The sequence below is a fragment of the Protopterus annectens genome, chromosome 5.part0 (assembly GCF_019279795.1).
Source record: "Protopterus annectens isolate FY-2018-M chromosome 5.part0, PAN1.0, whole genome shotgun sequence".
NCBI classification, from domain to species: domain Eukaryota; kingdom Metazoa; phylum Chordata; order Ceratodontiformes; family Protopteridae; genus Protopterus; species Protopterus annectens.
The window spans coordinates 927580426-927598873 of NC_056735.1; the positions used below are offsets into that span (position 1 = coordinate 927580426).

Sequence of the window (18448 nt, forward strand, 5' to 3'; positions counted from 1 at the left end):
CTGGCTCAAACCAGTTACTAAAGACAATGATATCATCGCTCCAGGTTATAACATCCTTAGAACTGACCATCCTAACAAAAAGGGTGGGGGGGTAGCGATATTGTTTAAATCTGAACTACAGGTAACCTCACTAAACACTCAACCTCCCTCTCCTAGCAATGCTGAAATCTTAATATCTAAGCTCCAAATTAATGCTAATAAATCTATATACATCATTTGCTCTTACATCCCCCCAGGCAACAACAACATAAGTACTCTTGAAAATATCCTTAACTGGCTTTCCACATCATTCCAACAAGAAACCATTCTCCTTGGAGACTTTAATATTGACTGGAACTGTTGTATTTCTGACAAACCTACATCTCACATTAATCTCTATGGCTTCTATCAAAGTATCACCAACCCCACCAGAACCTATAAACCCAGAAACAAACAAACTACCTTAGACTGCATACTTGTCAACAATAACCCCCAATCTTACAAAATAGTCATACTTCCTGATGATATTAGTGACCACTCTCTTACCTTTATTACCAGACAAAAGATCACCATTCCCACTCAACTAAACTTTAGAACCACCCGGAACAAAAAGAACCTGAACCTAGGTAACTTTCAAACAGAGCTAAAAGCCTGCAATTGGTTACCCCTAAAATATCTAACTCTCAATGAAGCAGTCACTTTTTTTAACAATACATTCCTAAAATTCCTTGAGCACCATGCCCCCGCAAGTACTATTAAAATTAGGAACAAACCTGCTCCCTGGCTCTCAAATGAGACAAGTCAAAAAATGAGACTGAGAAATAAAATCTGGAATATATGGAGAAGTATCAAAGACCCTACTGATCATTTAAACTTTAGACAGCTCAGGAATGTCACTAAAAAGTCAATATTCCTCGATAAAAAAAAACTATTACCTTAAATTCCAACAAACCCAATATCTAAACCCACAAAAATTCTGGTCAGGATTAAATAAATGACTCCATCCTGGGCAAGCCAAAACACCTAACCCCTCTAACTTGACTCATAATTCTCCCAACCAAATTGCTGATATTTTTAACAATTTTTTTTCAGAAACTGTTCAATCTTTAGCAAATACCTTACCACCTGTTACCACCACTGACTCATCCTTGCCAACCACCCTACCCCAAGTATTACAACTGCAGCCTGTCCCAACATATCTCATACACTCCCTATTTCTTAAGCTTAAACCATGCACTCCATCAGCTGACCTCCTCCCAGCTGAATACCTTCAAATGGCAGCTGGAGTGCTTGCCTACCCTGTTTCCATCTTAATTAACAGAACCATTACAGAAAGTTCCATTCCATCCATCTGGAAAGTCTCATATATTATCTCACTGCATAAGGGTGGGAACTCAGATGAGCTCTCAAACTTCCACCCCATAGCCCTTCTTTCCCCCTTAGCAAAAATTATGGATAGTTATATTCACCATCAGCTACTTGATCATCTTCTCCAAAACCACCTGCTAGTTGACTGCCAGCATGGGTTAGGCCTTTCCATAGTACTAAAATTGCTCTACTATCCTTTTCTGACTGCATTAATAAAAATCGTAACAACAGCTTACCGTCCTCAGCCCTATTTATTGACCTCTCAAAAGCATTTGATATGATTAATCATCAATTACTGTTAAACTAACTCAAATCACTTTCACTAGATACCCAGACAGTTAATTGGTTCAAGTCCTATCTAGGAAATAGACAACAAGCAGTCCTCTGGGAAAATAAACTATCTACTCTTCTCCCTATAACTCTTGGAGTCCCACAAGGCTCTATTCTGGGACCCCTCCTCTTCACTATTTTCATAAATGATCTGAAAATCTCCCTTCCACAAACCATTTGCATACAATATGCTAATGACTCGACATTAATATGTTCAGCCTCCTCACCTGCTGGACTTCATTCGAGTACCCAAGCAGTATTTACCTTAGTTGAAAACTGGTTGTATCAACGCTGTCTCCTCCTTAACCCTAAAAAACTAAATTGGTACTATTCTCTTCCACTCAGAAGACTCTGCTATCAACTTCACAATTACAATTAATAATGGTACTGTAGTAACTCTGGACACAACCGCCAAACTTTTAGGTGTAACAATTGATCATAATCTAAAGTTTGGCACACATATCAACCTAAACATTAAACCAGTTAATAAAAAGCTTGGTTTCCTCTACAGACTTAAACCCTATCTCACACCTCTAGCTAGGACTGCTATTGCCAGAACTCATTTAATCTCCACCCTTCTCTATGCATCCCCAATCTATACCAACTTATCCAAAAATAATCTTTATAAGTTGGAAACAGCCTATAATAACATAGCTAGATTTGCCACTGGTGCCCCTTTTCGAACCCACCACTGCCAAAATTGTAAATTGCTGGGATGGCTGGAATTGCAAAGCCAGATTCTTTTCCAGCAACTTACTATTATGCAGAATATCTTACACCATCCCACAGATACACCCATACTCTCTACCCTCATCTGTCCATATAAAAATCTAACAACCCTTCGATCAGCTAATAAGGTACTAGTAGCTACCCTAAAGTCCAAAAACAAATCTGGAGATAGCTTGTTCTCAAACTATTTTGGTAACTCTTGGAACACTCTTCCAACTGAACTAACAGCCCTTTCTTCTACCCCATTTTTCAAGAAGCAATTAAGAATCTTCCTTAAAGCCCAATGACTTTGCCCATGCACAAATCCTGACTGACACTTTCTCCCCTAGCAGGATCATTCTTTACTATCCACCTTTAACATGCTATTTCAGGTGCTCTGATATTAAAAAAAATGTTTTATTAATCCTTTTACTCAAAATTTTTAACTTATTTAGTCGGGTATGTTGGTATGTTACTGTAACAGTACTATATAAATGTTCCTGTATTTGAAATGTTTAACCTGTCTGACATTGGCTGCATTGTATATGGTCAAGATTTCTGTCTTGTAAATTAATGTGGAGCTTTTTTCCTGGGCCTCCGCTGAAAATGGACATGCATCCAGTCGGACTATCCCGGTCAACAAATGTAAAATAAAAAATAAATAAATTGATTGTCCCCCACTACACCCACTAGGAAGGCAGGCCAAGATATAGGCAGGATACACATAGAGGATGTCTGGGACTGCTGTGGAACTGGATATCTTGGCCACACCTCTTGCACTGTTGTGGCAACTGCTGTACACAATTAAAATAGAAATTGAGAGAAAAAAAATTACATGCATTAAATAATTATTAAGAAAGGATGGCAATAAAGGAAAGGAGAGGATAGAGAAAAAGCATTTGCATAACACACAAATAGATAACGTATGAAACTTTACTGTATTGCTACACACTTCTACTTCAGTACAAATATATATCATTGTAATTTGACTAACTGCTGAATATACAGTATAACTGTTTCTAAGCTAGGATGTGCTTTCTGAAAGGGGTGGGACCACAAGTAGAAGTAATTACATGTGCAAATGTGGCTATGCAACTTGTGGGAAGGCTACTGACGTGCCTATTAGGCAGCAGTTTTATCATGGTATGACAGCATACCTCTGTCATAATACAACTATTCTCTTGTATAAGTTTAGCAAGAACAAACAAATAAACGGCAAAGGTTAGACTTGCAGATAACCTGGAGAACTCTGCTGCTCATATTCAGAATATCATAAAATCTGCAATTCATCTCACCTGTACATCTTAACATAGGCAGTCTTACCTGTACAGGATCACACATATACATGTTCTGGCTGATAGCTAATGCAGTAATGCACTCTAGACAATTGTAATTACACAAAGAAATAAAATAAGATGCACCCCTGTGTCTAGAATAAATATCTGTGAGAGATGCAAATATTTAAAAGATAAGGAAACCTCTTCTGGCAAAAAAAAAAAAAAAAAAAAAAACGAGACTGTGAGTATCACACTAATGCACCACATGTTGTGTAACCAACCCTGATACATAATATAATGGCATGTGCTGACAATGTAAAGAAAACCTAGCTCTACATAGATTAAGTCTCACAAACATCAAAATCAAATAAAGAGTTACCATGAGACAATGGGCCTTAATTCTAGTACACCATATGACTCCACAAACAAAAATGTTTTAGCAATTGATGACACCGTAGTGAGACACACATATTTCCCACTCATTAGGCTGGAAGAAGACAGAGAGACAATGAGATGGCTTTCAGGTGTCAGTTACTGAGACATCTCAAGGGCCCCTTAAGAATCTTGCATCAGACAAAAATAAATATGACCTGGTAGTTGTGTATGCAGAGGTGAATGACATGGGGTAAAAAACCCTAAGGGAGATGCAAAGAGATATGTCCGAGTTTTCTCTGTGCATGTCACAAATACAAGACCATGATGATAAGTGGACTCCTACTCTCTCCATGAATGATACCTAGGTACAAAGAAAATATGATTTGCTTCAACAACTGAATAAATAATTGATTTCATTATGGGATTATCCAGTATGTCTCAGTATGGAATGACATGCTATTCACAAGGGATGGTCTGCATTTCCCATTCAAAGGCTTCTGCATGCTGGCTATACCCATTCTGCCCTCATAGTGCCTTTTCCAGGTAAAGTTCAGTTAATGAAAGTTCTAAGATACCAAACTTATCAGTATCCTATTCGTATCACAATAAGGTGGCTCTGTTCAATGTCAGAAGTCTAAACTACAAGCAGCCTTGCCTTGAGGCACTCTTGATTTCGAAGGTAACCATATATGTACAATTAGCAGCAACGTCTGCATTAGTAATAGTTCTCTTTAATGTGGAATTATTCAGATGACATTTACTTCAGCAGAGATTGTGCATATTGACTAAGCATACATTATGAGGTAGTTAATATTTTACGCTCTCATAAATACTCTTCTATTTAAATTATGGTACACCTAGCTCGATGTTATGGTATGATGCTAGTGATCTTTATACAGTTTAATGTAGCTCATCCAAAGCTCTCAGTAAAGTACATATAATTTATTTCTTTATAACAATTAAGGGTGTATACTGTCAACAAAGTGGCTGTAACTGCTGGTGGCCCTCTGTGGAAAAAAATACCTTATGATCTCAGCTGGTAATTTTTAAACAGTTATTATTCTGGCTTTGCAGGACAGTGATTGTTTGTGGGTGGTGTTGTGTGTTTGTGTGGATGCAAATTAAGTAGGGAGACTTTTTGACTGCTGAATGTTTGTGTGAAAAAATTTGAAATAAGTGACTTTGGTCATTATTATTACAAATTCCTTGACACAGACATCTGAGGTAGATGCACACAATGTAGCTATAATTGCTGGATTTACGGGGGTTGCTTGTAGATAAAAATGACTGTCCCTGCTGAGCTGATAAAGTTATGAAGTCATTAGTCTGTCTCCACAGAACTAATGACCATATGTGTAAAGCAAACTAAGATTCTTTACTGTGACCATTGTTATCACAGTCAGACATGATGTGCACTCAGACAATGTATTAGCCGTAGTTGTTGAGCATAGATATTGGTGGATTATAATGACAGCACTTTGAGAGGCATTTTATGGTTGAAATGTTCTGAAATGCATACTTTTGTCATTATTGAGCCGTACATTTTGTTTCACTGTTTACTTGAAAAATGTTCAAAACTACAAATTTGTACTCTAACAAATGTTGCTGCATTAAAAAATGAGAACTATACTTTAAAGCAATCAGGAAAAAACACATACATTTATGTGTAGTCCTAAAACTGTAAGCAGGGACAAAGGTATACTTAATCCACCACTTGCCAGATGCATTTTAATGAATGTTAGCTTCAAGAGAAGAAAAGTTCCATACCTCTCAAGTGTACCTCATTATGGGGAACATACCTCATTTGGAGTCTTAAAAAGTTCATGCTCCTTGAAGTTCCACATTGAAAGGGTCTGTCACACATTTAGTTTTGGGAAGTCTTTTAACCAACATCCATAGTAAATAGAAATGATTCATTAATTCATCAAAAGGTCTTTTTCATAAGTACATCGGCATATTTTAACCATCCCGCGGCCTTCTTAGTTGAAGTTGTTAGCAAGCCATTAGTATGCATTCCATATTTGTCCATTTGTTCCACATTATGAAGGCTAGTGTTCCTCATCTTGGTGATGGAAGGTTGAGAGCTATGGTTCATGCTAAATCAATTTCGAAGAGAAGTTTTCTGTTGCCCATGCTAAATCTGTTTTCAGTTTGGTCCTGGCCCATTACTCTGCCTTGGACCCCATTTGATCACGATTTGGCTCTGCTGATACATTCACAAGTCAAACAATCCCACAAATACCAGATGAAGGAATCTAAACCTGACGTAGAAGATCAATAACGCAAGGTGGAGAGACAGACTCATTAGTCAGAGTCTCCCTTACCTCTGGAATAGATTGCCCCACATTTAAAGCAGGATTGTACACGATCTTCCTTAAAATGGAACCTGAATATCTGGATGGGTATTCAATTGTATATTCACCTTGGGGTTGATTAACATAGCATTCCTGGAGAGGGGTCATACAGTTCAGGGTGGCGAATAGCAGGTGTAATGGTCTCAAGACTCAGTAGCCTTGAACTTCCTATTTTTCCTATAATTCGTGTTCTTCTCTGATATAGAAGACTATTCTCTTATATTAACCCTCCCAGCTGAAACAGCCTACAGTATATACAGCTATTAGGCAGACAATGTCTGAACAGACTAGGCAGATACTTAAAATTACATCTCAACACCCTTTCTTTGACCTCATTTCCTCACTGGCTAAGAAGGTTAGTATGGCCCTCAAAAGGTCACTAGAGAGGTGCCTGCCTTGTTCATCAGAGGCAGGCATCCTGTTTTTACCAGGAACCCTCATATGCGTCCCTAGTCAGGGAGCTCCAGGTAGTTTCTTTGCATCAATAAAAGGAAGAGCTTGCTTTCTTTGCTTCACAACCAGTGGACCCTGCTACACTTAGTTCCCTTGGAAGCAATGGCCATTCACCTGGTCTTAATCCAGAGAACTATATCAAGCATCTCATGATCATGTCTGTTGAATTTTGTGACACATGCCACTCAACACAGGGCAGCTTAGTAGTGAGACCTATCTCTGTATGTCCATAAAGTAGCACAGAAAATGTTGGAATGGCAGTGTGGTGTGAAGGTGTGAAAGATGCCATGAAATGTAAGTAGTAGGTGTGTTTTGCCTAACTATGTGACTATTAGAGTAATTATTCTCTTTAGTGTTTCCATTGGCTACAAAACTAACATATGTTTTAGTACTTCTCACCGATGCATGTTCAGTGCACTTCGCAGGTTCTCATGCATGCTCACAAGACCAAGAGAGCCTCGTATTGTGATGGCTCACAGGCACAGCAGGTAGAAATAGGCATTCAGTAACATTGATCATGTGATGCCATATTAGTATACTGCCTTACTCAAGACCTCTAATTTATGCAATATAAATCTTGGAGGCTGCTAAGAGCTTCATTACTCAACAGAATATTACAATGTGGTAATCTGCCAGACTGCTGTCTCAGGTTCAAAACTTTCACTAGTATTAGCTGCTTCATTTAATTGGAGCTCTGCAAGTTGTGTGAAGCAAAAAGTGGTTACATTGTAGCAAATGGGTGGAAATGCATTAGCACTTCAACAATCAAGTTCCAATGCATATATTTAGTTAGTATGTCTGCAAAACATCTCCTGTGGGTACCTGTGACCTGTTTGTAGAAGCTCATCAAAGTTCAGGAATATATGCTGAGGCTGTGTCCCAGAATACACACACACAGATATGTGTACAGTGCTGAAATCCACATCCCCCTTGGACACAGATACTCAAAAAATGGTATCAGTGCTTCTTCTATGTCCAGAGCATTGTAGACCTCATTCCCTCCATATCTGACACATTCATATTGCCATGCACACTCTTCTTATGGATTAAAGTTGACACTTTGTTCCTCCCCAACTGTGCAAATGATAACTGTTTTCTGTCCTCTGTACTTTATTTGGATAGCCTATGTATGACGCACAGTGCGGCCGCTTTATCCATAGCTCAGCATAGCCTGGGTGCAGGTTTGCATGCATCACTTTCCATTTCGTATAAAATGCTTTACTGTAGCCTATACTCATGAACTAGCCACTACCTCTTTGCCGATGGCACATCACACTGTATACACCTTCATCTTGTCCAGTTCTCCTCTGCTGCTGGGTCTTTCACAGGCTCCTCACTGGGTTCCTAGTCTAGTGCCTAGGGTGGTGGAATGTTTTTATCCTGAAAGCGTAGTCCCTGCTGCAACTGTTTTCCTAAAATTAGGTTAGGTAACATAGCACATGTTGACAATATGTTAGTACATGTGCTAGTGTTGTACTGTGGGACACCACCAGATACATCCAGGTGATGAAAGCTGTCCTTCAGCAGGCCAAACACTGATATGTGTCAGGGCATAGTTGTAGTTACTGTCTGCCTTGTTTTTGGGGTTCCTGATATATGCCATTAATCATGGCTCCAGACCATATCCTGTAATGCCAATAAGATACCGCTTGTGAAAGTTACTCCTCACAGACCATTAATATAGGTTGTATATATGTGCCATATGTGGGTATCATGGGTACAACTTGTGTGGCCTGCTGACAGATTGTAGATTATACCTTGTGTGTTACAAATCACCTCACAGTTGATGGAGTTGCAACCTTGGTGGTTAACATACCTTCTTTTTGACTCACACACTATGGTCTTTATTTTAATGTGGATGCAGTCTATGGCATTTGGTAATTCAGGGGAAATGGGCTATGTCATAATAATGCTGCATAGTGTTGGCTATCTCAACTCTGATACAAGAAAACCAAATGTGCTAACTCATATGCTGTAGCATGGTTTAGCGGAAATAGTGTAGCATCTTTGAGGCTGAAGCTTGGGATTCCTCTACCGTGTTCCCCATTGGTTGTACCACATGCACCCTGGTGTCTGAGGGCAGAGACTTCTGGCTTCTCATCGGCCTACAATTGATGGCAACACATCTTGACCAGCTCCTAGATGGTTGCTGTGGCCAAACACTAGCAGCCCACAATTTGTATGTCACAAAGGACATTAAATAATTTTACCTCCTTGACATGACAGATCATATTGCTAAGAGCTTAGGTCTGTATTAGATATTTTAATGAATTTATATGTAATACCAAGTAAAACTGACAATGTGTTAAGTATTGATTCTACAGGTGTTTAAACATGGTTTTAAGGTTGTGATACATTTCTAAGTGCATGCTGTTCTTTCTAGTTTTTTGCCTATTTCCATCAGAGTTCCTCAGGGCTCCATTCTTGGTCCACTTCTCTTCTCCCTCTTCATTAATGATCTTCATTCTGCAATCCCACAAGCAACCTGCATTCAATATGCAGACGATTCGACCCTTATTTGTTCTGCTCCATCCACTACAGAACTGATCTCACTTACCCAAAATATATTCAATACTGTTGAAACATGGTTCTCTCAATGGTTCCTCCTACTCAATGCCAAAAAAACTAAACTTCTCCTTTTTACCCCTACCACTCGGACCCCCCCCACTAGACTTCTCCATCTCCTCAAACAATGACACCGTCATCTCACCTGATTCGACAACAAAATTGCTAGGAATAACCATCGACAATAAACTCTCTTTCGATCAACACATTAACAACACCATCAAGTTAGTTAACAGAAAAATAGGATCCCTATATCGAATTAAACCTTTTCTAACCCCATCTACTAGAACCAAGATTGCCCAATCCCATCTTTTATCTACTCTACTATATGTCTCCACTATTTATACCAACCTTAAGAAAAGCAATCTGAATAAACTCGCAACATGCTATAACAATATTGCCCGCTTCGCCACTGGTAACCCCTTCAGAACCCACCATTGTCTCAACTTAAAACTACTAGGCTGGCTTGAATTCCAAAACTACCTGCTAATTCCTCAACTCTCTACTGCCCATAGTATACTACATCAACCTGACAACACCCCAATTCTCTCTCAACTGATAATCCCTTATAACAATCTCAACTCCCTTCGCTCCTCTCATAAACTCATGGCCAGATCAATTAAGTCCAATAACTTTGCTGGTGACTGTCTTTTCACTAATACAGTAGGTAGAAATTGGAATCTTCTACCTAGTGACATAACTCTGACTACATCTTTGCCTCTTTTCAAACAGAAAATTAAACTGTACTTCCAAAACCACTGGCTTTGTTCCTGCAGTACACCTGAATAATTTATCATATTTCTCACTCTTTTACTCCTCTACTCTTTTCCTCTCTACCCTAACTCCTACTCTGATTTACTACTTTTAGAATTTTTAAAGTATTATACATTCTCTGTAAAATTGTTGGAATCTAAGAATTGTACATTTTTTTTCTTTTCAAAAATGTCTCATTACTGTGAATATATCTCATGCATTTGTTCTTAAATTCTTATAAGCTGTATCTTATAGTAATCTATTTTTATGCAATGTACCAGTAGATAGTGAAGCTTTTCTCCTCGGGCCTCTGCTGAAAATGGACTTGTATCCAGCCAGACTAGCCCGGTCAACAAATGTAAAATAAATAAAAATAAAATAAAATAGTTCACATCTTGATGATGTGAATTTAGCAATATGAGTTTTAATTTCTGTCAACTTGGTTTTCAAATGCTTGTTTTCAAATGAAAGAGACTTTTGTTTTTTTCTCAGCTGTTAATCTTTTTTGAAGGATGTTTTGTTGAGCAAAGCATAAACTGAATGTTCATTTATTTTACTGATTTTCATTTTAGAAACTTCAAAATTGACAGAATTTTGTTTGTGTCTTTCGGCTTTTCCTGGTTAGGGTTCGCCACAGCGGAACTCCGGTCCGCTAATGATTGGCAGTTGATCAAATAAGAAAATAAGCTACTTCAAAGAGAGATAAGATGATTAGGTGCATTAGATACTGAACAAAACAGCCTTTCCTTTCTGCACTGCTGTCATCACTGTTGAACTGTTATCTATATAAAATCCAAATTAAAACTACGCCATGAAAAAATGCTCAACTCTATTAAAATATGGATGAGGAATAAAATATGTACAAAATGTTAATTTACTTAGAGACTCTATATGTATCTGGTTCTCTAAAATCTTAACTATAATGCTTGCAAAAGAACGGAGCTGACCCGTGTCAACATTTAGTATTTAAAAGTTTCACTGTTGTACTGGGTATCACTTTTCACCTGCCACGTGCTCCTTCATGGCAGATTTCCATGCCTCTCATGCTGATGTTATATTCAGTATTACAGTTACAACTCACTTAACTATACCACAATAATATAACTGGCAGGCAGAAGCACTATGCAACTCTTGCAATGACACTAGAACTTACAGTACTGGTCAGAGTAATAACTTTTTCTTAATGTCATACAACAATATGATACTCACCTCAATTTCTTGAAAGGAACTATTAATCATTGCAATTAGCATGTTGAGAAGGACAATGACCATCGTGACATTGTAGATTCCATATAACACGTACCCAATATTTTCAATGAACTTATGCCCATAATTGATGACAACAGATTTCACCTCTGACAATCCAAATATTGCCCAAAATAATGTTTTAAAGCTTTCTTCAACCCTAAAAGACAGAAATGAAATTAATGAAGTTTAGTGCCTATGACAATGAGAAATAATATTATTAATGATTATATGTTTTCCTTAGGAAATGCATTGCAACGTATTAATGGCTTTTGTCATAATTGCTTAAGCATTGTAACAGTTAAATGTCAAAACTTTGCTTAAAGTGTGTATGTAGGGGGATTAAGTATATGACCTTTAACAATGCTGTACTTTGGAGTAAGAAAACTGCTCTGAAAGACCATTGTCATGGACTTAGTTCATGTGACTTCCATATGAATGTGATATACATTCTCACAATTCAAAGGTCCAAAATTAAAACCCTCAGAATATTAACATTATATATAGATGTATTTACTTGTTTCTGTTGGTAAAACAGCTTAGACCATCACACCACATGGACCATTTTCAGGAGCAGCCTGGGTGTGTGTGCAGTACTTCATTTAATAATTTAAATTATATCGATCCACTGCAAGCATTACATAGGAAATACTGCCATTTATATTAAACAGGTCTCAAAGGAAGCCTCACAGGTACTGGCAGTATCACAATATACAGTTTGTATCTTTCATGCAAAAGTACTTCTCAATGACCATAGATTGTATGAGCACTATAGTGATGTGCAAATGCAACACAGACCTAAAACATGCTACAGCCCAGTGGAAGTGATATCACAGACAGGTGGATATACCTTGGTATCAGACAACTACACTGTACTCTCAAAATGTACAAGTAGTAACTGATGCAATAGTATGTACCAAACTCTGCAGTGGTGTAGAGAGATGGCATCCTTTCAGTGACCCAGGTCTGGCTTCATTTATGCAGTATAGGTGTTTGGAGGAGCTGGCCAGGGAAATAATTATGTGGATATACCTACTCATCTCTGCTTGAGGGGAAGGATAACAACAATGTGCTTGTGTGAGGCAGGTAGTCTTTGTAACCTGGCCCTTCATCAATCCTGGATGCATGCGTGTAGCTGCAGTAGGTGAATGGGCAGACCTTGAGGGCGGTGTTGTCACTTTTCCATGGGAGGAGAAGACAGGCATAAATAGAGGCCCATATTCTTAATAGTTGACAATCAACTTGTGAATAATGCCAGCACATATGAGTGGCATTGCAGAAACCTAGACTTGGACGGCCTGTGTAGAATAAAGAAGCATGGCGATGTCTGTATAAACACAGAGCTAATAGTATGCTGCACTCTGAGCAGTATGAGCATGTGTGTACAGCATTGAATCATGTACCATGTAAATCAGTGTGTAGCAGTGAGTCAGTAGTGTTTCATACATGTTAGAATGCTATGGATTGTGGAGCTGTAATAATACACTCGTATAGCACTCTTGAACAGCTATAGTGCCTCTTATCACATAATGGGGACTAGGACAATAGCATTCAGAGACGTGCTTTTTATATTAAGTATCAATGAGTACTCATTGCATACTTGTGGAAAATGTTATATGATTACATAACAGTATAATTGTGATGCACAATGTACTGACAGAGTGGCATATGTAGGTAATGAAAAATGTGCTTAACATGCATTATGTTTTACCAGAAGTGTTGCAACCACATGTGCAATGAATATCCTAGCCTTATAATAACTCCTAATGATATTGGGGAGTTTGTATCATTAAGGGATACCATATTTTGCTAGTGCTTGGTGGGAGGAGGTAGAATAAGGACCTTATTCTGTCCTATTGCAGTGTGTTTCTAATATAACAATATTTATAGAAAATTAAGGCTGTCATTGTCTGCATTACTTGGTTCTCCTTTTTAGGCAGTTTAAAATACAGGTGTAATAACTCATACATCCTCTTATACCAGGATACAGAGGTACAACAGAGATGTGCTTATCTATAGTTTGCTCATGATTCCTTGTCAAATACATATACTATACATGATCTGTTATCTCAAATGCATCCTAATATTTTTATTCAGAGTGCACCTTAATGTTAGTATATTGTAATATTGCATATTATGCTGACACTGTACAAACATAAAATGTTGCCAACAGAACTGAAATGAATATTGCATATAATCAAAATATAACTACTAAACCCATTGTTTGATGTTAACTGAAGAGTGTCTATGCATGGCATATTAAACATCAAAACATTTAGACAGCAAGCTGATATGCACAACACAAATCACGTGGAAAAATGACAGTTTTATTGTTACACAGGTCACTTGCCAACAGCAGTATATCATTATCAAGTATAACAGCACTAATCTAAACAAAATATAAGAACTTCCAAAATAATTATACATGTATTTTCAATGTGTATTATACATGTAGTGTTAAGAAACTAGCAGCACACATCAATAAAAATTGAAAAGCCAAAACTTTAATGGTGCATAAAAATAATTGTAAACAATTTTGGGTCATAACAGGGTGCTTTTTCAGACCATACCCTTACATAAAAACAAACCATTTAAATACAAATTCAAAAATTAGCAGAATAGACCACGTGATTTCAAAATCGGTTTTAAAGGGACGATCTTATTATGACCCAGCCCCTTATCAGCTTGTATCTCCGACATCCACTTAATTTACATGCATTCAATAAAATTCTTAACATCACCACCTCTGCCATTTGTTGTATACAGCATCAATACAAAAATTTAAAGGTGTAACTAGTGCCCATCATCTGTACATGTTCATAGAGTGCATTCTTAGGATTGCATTTCCTGATGTCATATAAATGCTATCTAATGCAATTTTTAACATTCTAGTCACCATTCCCACATAAATACTTTTACATATTGTACAAGATGCAAGATATACAAAATTAATACTTTTGCAATCAGCATAGAAATTAAAATGATATACCCGTTTAGTGCAAGTATGAACAAAGCAAAGAGTAATATTAATATACTTACAAAAATTACAGGCTCTGCATATAAAGGTACCTTTCTAGTCTGATAACACTGTTTCATTTCTGAATATGTTGTAACACAGTCTTTCCCTTAAAATGTCAATGCACCTCATATGAACTTGTCTGTATTCTCCTCCTTTTTTAGTTTTTCCTTTCTTGTCTAGCTTCAGTACATCTTCAAGATTATCTCTACTAAACATACTGTATAAACAACCATCATATGTTACTACCTGCTATACTTTTAATTGTATGTCTAAACCACTATGCTTATGTAAATATTTTATGCAATCATATGTTATTGTCTGCTATATTTTTATAACTGAATGTGTAAATGTCTTATGTATGTTAGCAATTGTTCTGGAGCTTTTCTCCCCGGGCCTGCGCTGAAAACAGACAGCTCTGTCCAGTCGGACCTTCCCGGTAAACAAATGTAAAATAAATAAAAATAAATACATTTTTAAATTATGACTATTTCTAAAAGTGTGGGATGTCACCCAATAGCACCTTATACCTACTGTCAGTCATTAAGATGATCACACACACTAGATGTGTATCATTAGAATAGGTGATACTCATTCTAAGGACACTTGAGGTAGTAACTCTTCTATCATTAGTAGTATCCAAAGCATGTGAGAAACAGGGTCTAGCTGAATCATTCCAATTTTGTACAACTTCATCTCTAGCAGCATCTATTTCACAGTATAATCCCTGCATAACAAAATCTTGCTTCAGGTCATAAAATGCTTATGTCATCAGATCTACATTATCATTCAATCTGGCCATCCTATAGAATTGCCCCGTAACCACATTCTTATGTATATGCCGAGGGTGCATACTAATACGATGTAATACATTGATCTTTTTACAATATTTTTTTGTATAAGCTAGTGGATAGGCCACCTAAAGACTTGATAACAACATCGAGAAAATATTTATAATTTGAAGATTATGTCAAAGTAAACTTAAAAAAGAAAGTAGTGCTGTGCAAACATTCCATAAAATCCATTAATAGTTCAACCAAACCAGTCCAAATAAAAAAAAAAAAAGTCATTCACAAAACAAGAATAAAAAAATAGATAGTTCTTATAAAAATTGTCATTACTAAACAAATAAAGGTGTTTACAATAAGCACACACCATGTTAGTCTAATTATTTGCTCACATAGCACCCGTGGTAACACCATCTTTTTGTAGATGCAACTTATCATCAAACGTAAACACATTCTCAAGGATGATCCTTGACAAGGAGCAAATGAAATGAATCCTGTCAGCACTGAACTCTGAATATTTAGATAAAAACAAATATATTCAATAACCATGTCACTTGGAATTCCATGAATTAACATCTAAAGTAACCAAAATAAAATTCATATCATGATGCACCTTTGACCAAAAAAAACAACCTTGACAAAAATTGTATAGTGTCCTTCAATACAGTCTCAAGGTTATGCAAACCAGACGTAGAGCCTTCTCAACATAAATGGGTAGCAGTTCAGTGAACCAGCCCCAGCCAGACACAATCATAGGCAGACTAGAGAGTGATTTGTGAAACTTGGGAAGGCCATACAAAATAGCGATGATAGGATACGCAGCACAAGTACTGAAACAGTTTACTATCAGTAGTGCCTTCCATCAATAATTTGTGAAGATAGAAATAAATCTTACAAATTAAAGTTCATGCTTGCCAATCATTTCATAACTAAATATCAGACAGCATAGTCTTCATACTGGAGAGATAGTTGGGCATATTCATCACTTCTATCTCTCCTCCCTTATCTGCAAGGTGTGCTTGTAACATACTCATGGAAGTCAGTTCTTGTAATGCAAAGTTCTATTCTTGGGTTAAATTATAAAACTGCTTCTTGTGCTTAAGAAAAAGTACCTGGTGGATATCTTGTGCACAAGTCTGTAGGAATGCCTCAGCTAAAAGAGCATTATTGGAGAAAATTTAATGGATTTTTTAAAGACATGTAATGGTTGTTGCAGTATATTCCCATATAAAACCATTAGTGAAATATTTCTTATGTGAAGTTTCAAATATGTTAAAACATCACTGAGAAGACAACTTGAAGCAGGAATAAAATATAAGCCTTTATTTAAACATTTATTTGTTGGGCTGTTAGTCACTGATGAAATATAAATAATTAAATTCTTAGGATCTTGTTACATACCTGTAAATCTACATCCATGGGGCCCATTGTCTGTTGTCCTTTGTGATTCTTGTGCCCTCTGCTCAAAGAGCAATTTCTCATACCTTGTTGGGCCTCCTTCATTAACTCATGTGTGCAAACAGTTATGCTAGCATGGTGCTTGCTTATTGGGAACACCTTTATTTGTTTAGCAATGACAATTTTCATAAGTGTCCTTAGAATGAGTATCACCTATTCTAATGATGTACATCTAGTTTGTGATGTTATAAAAAAGAACTGGTCCATCTTAATGACTGACAATAGGTATAAGGTGTTATTGGGTAAGGCCCCATGCTTCTGCTTTAGAAATAGTTGTAATTTAAAAAGGAGACTGTGTTACAACATATGGAGAAATGAAACAGTGTCATCAGATGGGAAAGGTACCTTTATGTACAGAGCCTGTAATCTTTGTAAGTATATTAATAGTACTCCTTACTTTGTTCATCCTTCACTAAATGGGTATATCATTTTAATTTCTATGCTGATTGCAAAAGTACTAATCTTGTATATCTTGCATCTTGTACAATATGTACATTTTTTATGTGGGAATGGTGACTAGAATTTTTAAAATTGCATTGGATAGCATTTATATGACATCAGGAAATGCAATCCTAAGAATGCACTCTATGAACATGTACAGATGATGGGTACTAGTTATACTTTTGAATATTTAGTATTGCAGTTTATAAAACAAATGGCAGAAGTGATGATGATAAAAATTTTTTTGAATGCATGGAAATTAAGTGGATAGTGGAGTTACAAGCTGATAAGGGACTGGGTCTTAAAGAGACTGCCCCTTTAAAACGGATTTTGAAATCACGTGGTCTATACAGCTAATTTTTGAGTTTTATTTAAATGGTTTGCTTTTATGTAATGGTATGGCCTGAAGAAGTACTCTGGTATGGCATGAAAATGCTTACCTTTTTTTATGCACCATTAAACTCTTTAAGCTTTTCTATTTCTTAATGCCTTATGCTGCTGGTTTCTCTACATTTCATTGTTTGGTCTACGTGTCATACCAGCACAAGCTCATTACACAATTAGTTATTTTTCTATTATACATGTGGCGAATACACTGTAAACCATTACAGTATGTGGAAGAAATACTCTAATATTAGTTTTATAGCTCTAAGTTGGGAATTCATAGTGTTAACTTAGAGAAGTGATATTATAAGAACATTAAAATAGCTATGAAATAAAGACTCCATGGTAATATGTAAAAGAACTGTGGAGACAACCCTACGCTGTATACCAATAGAAAACCAATTGTTTTCTCAATCTCACTGTTAGACTGTATTCTCTACTTACCTGATTTTTGATCACGTCATCAGCATATCTTATTACAGCATCTTTTCCTATAAACCACATTACTATATCCAGCACAGTCAGAAGAGTACCTCAAGCTTCAACACCTTTAATGTATCCATAACCTACCTCTCTGCTCTATATATTATAATGCATGCAAAACTATGGTTTGCTGTCATAACCCTGAAGCCCAAAAATCTGAAATCCATAATCTGGAGACCATGATATTGAAAGGCTAAAATGCTGAAGGCCCCAATTTCAACAAATCTTGAATACTCAATCCCCTACTTCTGTGAACCCAAGAACAAGTGCTAATGTGGGTCCTGAAGGGGTGTGGACACAGGACAAAGTGCTAACATGGATCCTGCATAGGAGGCAAGTCCAGAAGCTCAGTACTGTGTTCTTTAGCATTTTGGTCTTTCATTATTATGGTTTCAGGATTAAGGGCTTCAATTTTGAGGGATTCAGGATTGTGATAAAATACACTAAGCTCATAACATGTTTTTATAGCAG

The 18448-nt window shown here is 36.9% G+C and overlaps 1 protein-coding gene across 1 annotated transcript in view; it reads right to left on the minus strand.

Moving 5' to 3' along the window:
- TRPC6 (transient receptor potential cation channel subfamily C member 6) overlaps window positions 1–18448 on the minus strand; it is a 1017840-nt gene that overhangs the window by 138781 nt on the left and 860611 nt on the right. Inside the window, exon 8 of the mRNA XM_044072711.1 lies at window positions 11372–11567. Coding sequence (XP_043928646.1) covers window positions 11372–11567 — 196 coding nt within the window. The remainder of the gene's footprint in view (window positions 1–11371; window positions 11568–18448) is intronic.